General features: G+C 56.7%; 1 protein-coding gene across 1 annotated transcript; it reads right to left on the bottom strand.

Moving 5' to 3' along the window:
• Positions 1-249: 249 nt before the first annotated feature.
• On the bottom strand, positions 250-2,064 carry LOC144784126 (uncharacterized). Its single transcript, XM_078662809.1, has 2 exons — positions 2,010-2,064; positions 250-863 (listed from the first exon to the last, which is right to left on the bottom strand). The coding sequence occupies exons 1-2, from the start codon at positions 2,062-2,064 to the stop codon at positions 250-252; spliced, it is 669 nt and encodes a 222-aa protein (XP_078518935.1).
• Positions 2,065-2,587: the final 523 nt, after the last annotated feature.

The raw sequence follows: 2,587 nt of genomic DNA, 5'->3' as shown, positions 1-2,587 counted from the left end.
TCCTCACAAAGCCCTAGAGGCTCCATACCATGCTTTCTTCCTGCCCCTCAATCCATTGTCATCCAGCCCACTCATTGCGTCCTGCCATTCACGCTTCTATCCCCCCTAAGAACTCCCCCCCAAGGGATGGGTGTGCCCGCTCTTGACCCCCTTGTCCCTTCAAGTACCGCCAACCAGTGAACCCCCTGTAGGGCGGTTCACTGCCCCACCCCCCCCTCCCAAGGGTCCCGGTCCGCCACGCACCCGCAGTCACACCCTGGGACACCAGATAGCCTCGTTCCACAACTTGCTCACCACATCCCTCATCTCCATCATGTAGTAAGCATTGCCCAACTGTGACAAGTGCACCCCGTCGTCCCTAAAAACTAACGGCTCCGCAAGTCGAATCCCTTTATGCGCAATTACTTTAATGTCCTTGTCACCACAGAAAAGTCTCATGGCCCTGTTGAGCTTCCTTCGTGCCTTCTCGATGGCCCCATGTTTCATAGCCCCTCTCCACACTTTCCTGGGGACCAACTCCGTCCAGGCAATGCAGGTCCCTGCAAGCCTGGCCTTCAACACCTCCAGATCCCGTTGCATGAGTTGCAAAAGAGCCAAACCAGACAGCTGCACCAGGTCGTTCTCCCCCAGGTGAATGATCAACAAATCAGGGCAACCCCTCTGCGGGACCATCTTCGCGAGCCAGGGCAGTAGTGCCCCCCATCGCATGCCACCTTTGCCCCACCATTGTACCTCGTGCAAGTGTCCTTTCAGTCCCAGGTTACGGCCGTAAACCTGTCGCTCCGCATATTTGGAAGCCCAATGCACGAAGGAGTGCCCAACAATCCAAGTCACCGTCTTACTGCCCGGGCCACCCACGCAACCTACGAAGAAAAAGATGTTAGAAACAGGAAAACAACGACACGTCCAACAACAAACCTACAGGTACCCCTCACTTCCTCACATACTTCTCGCAACATCGGGACTTCCACCGCCCGATCTGCCGTATCCTGTCCCAAGACCACCCCAGCCGGGCCGAAGCTGTCGCAGCCCCAATCCTGAACGAATGAGTCCCAAACCCGGAAGCATCCAATCCCAACCTCCGCAAAGCCTTGCGCAAAACTGCCAGCAGCTGACCCGCCGTCACCCTTGCACCAGATGCATGCACAAAAATCTCCCCCTGCGCCACACTCACCGACCGCAGGAAAAAACGCCACTCAAACACTGGGCACACCACCCCACCCTCAGTCTCATTCAGCCATACCCATTTCCCCCTGCCCAATTGGTCAGTCTTCGAGCATCGCAACCAAATCCCCAGGCGGCCCCCATCCACCCGGACCTCCTCGAACAACCGGCCAGACATTCTCCTCGAACCCAACAACTCCGAAACCCGAAAAGCCCCGAAAAACATCCACACCATACACAAACGGAAAAGACCGGCCTCCACCAGGTCGTAACAACAATCCGGCAACACCCCAACCAGCCGAACCAGCAACTCAAACGTGATCGCCTCACGCAGCCTACCCCCCCCACTCCCACGCTCCCTGCCCCAACCCCGCAACATTCTGCTCACGATCACATCTTTGGTCGGATCAAACCCCAGAAACAGCACGCAGTAAAAAGATACCCCCGCCAATTTACCAGAGATCGTAGCCGCAGACAAACCCCTGTCAACACAAACCAACACGAAACGTCTCAGCCCCTGCCTCACATCAGACTCAGTACCCACCACACTGCCCACGTTCCAGCCCATGAAAACACTGAATTCCGACCATGCCAAACGATATGTCCTCCTCGTAGTTTCAGCCAGCGAACCCTCCACCAGTCCAATCATCCTCACTCCCCCAAGGCCCAGATGCCGGCCGGCAGCTCGGTCTTGCAAGTTTCTGCTCCCGGCGCCAGGTGTCCAAACCGCTGCCACTGCGAACGAGACAAAGCATCCGCAATGTCATTATTCGCTCCAGGGACATGCTTAGCCCGAAACACCACATTCAACCGCAGACAGGCCAACATGAATCTCCGCAACAGACGCAGCACTTTCAGGTCCCGAGCCCTCTGATGATTCACCAACTCCACCACAGTCATGTTGTCCACATGGAAAAGCACAGATCTGTTCCGAAACTCCTCCCCCCAAACCTCCAGCGCCACCAGCAAAGGGAAGAACTCCAAAAAGGCAATGCTCCTCCCCTGTCTCAACCAAGGAGCCGGCCAGACCTCCGCACACCACCTCCCGTCCCAGAAAACACCAAACCCCGCCGAGCCAGCCGCATCGGAGTAAATTTGGCATTGACAGACCGCCCTCTCCTCATCAAAATCCAGGGACACACCATTGAAATCCTGCAAGAAAGTAATCCATGTCCTCAAGTCTGCCCTCACTCCCATGGAAATCCTGACTCTGTGATGCGGAAGTACTGCCCCCGACATGGCCATGCCGAGCCGCCTGCAGAACGTCCGTCCTGCCCGCACTACCCTACACGCAAAGTTGAGGAAGCCGAGAAGTTTCTGAACAGCCCTCAAAGGAATCCGCTTCTCCCCCACCGCCCAGTCCAGGCATGCCAGTATCTCCATCACCTTGGCCGCAGGGAGGCGCGCCATCCATTGCACCGAA

The sequence above is a fragment of the Lissotriton helveticus genome, chromosome 10, assembly GCF_964261635.1.
Source record: "Lissotriton helveticus chromosome 10, aLisHel1.1, whole genome shotgun sequence".
Taxonomy (NCBI): domain Eukaryota; kingdom Metazoa; phylum Chordata; class Amphibia; order Caudata; family Salamandridae; genus Lissotriton; species Lissotriton helveticus.
The sequence above is the reverse complement of the archived record's forward strand: the minus strand, read 5'-3'. Positions and strand labels throughout refer to the sequence as shown.

What these genes read in the sequence shown, in the direction of transcription:
- LOC144784126 (XM_078662809.1), bottom strand. Translation starts at nt 2,064, where the DNA reads ATGACTGTGGTGGAGTTGGTGAATCATCAGAGGGCTCGGGACCTGAAA. An exon ending in TCGGGACCTGAAAGTGCTGC is followed by an intron (nt 864 to 2,009) that starts GTCTGTTGCGGA and finishes TTTTCTTCGTAG; the next exon opens with GTTGCGTGGGTGGCCCGGGC.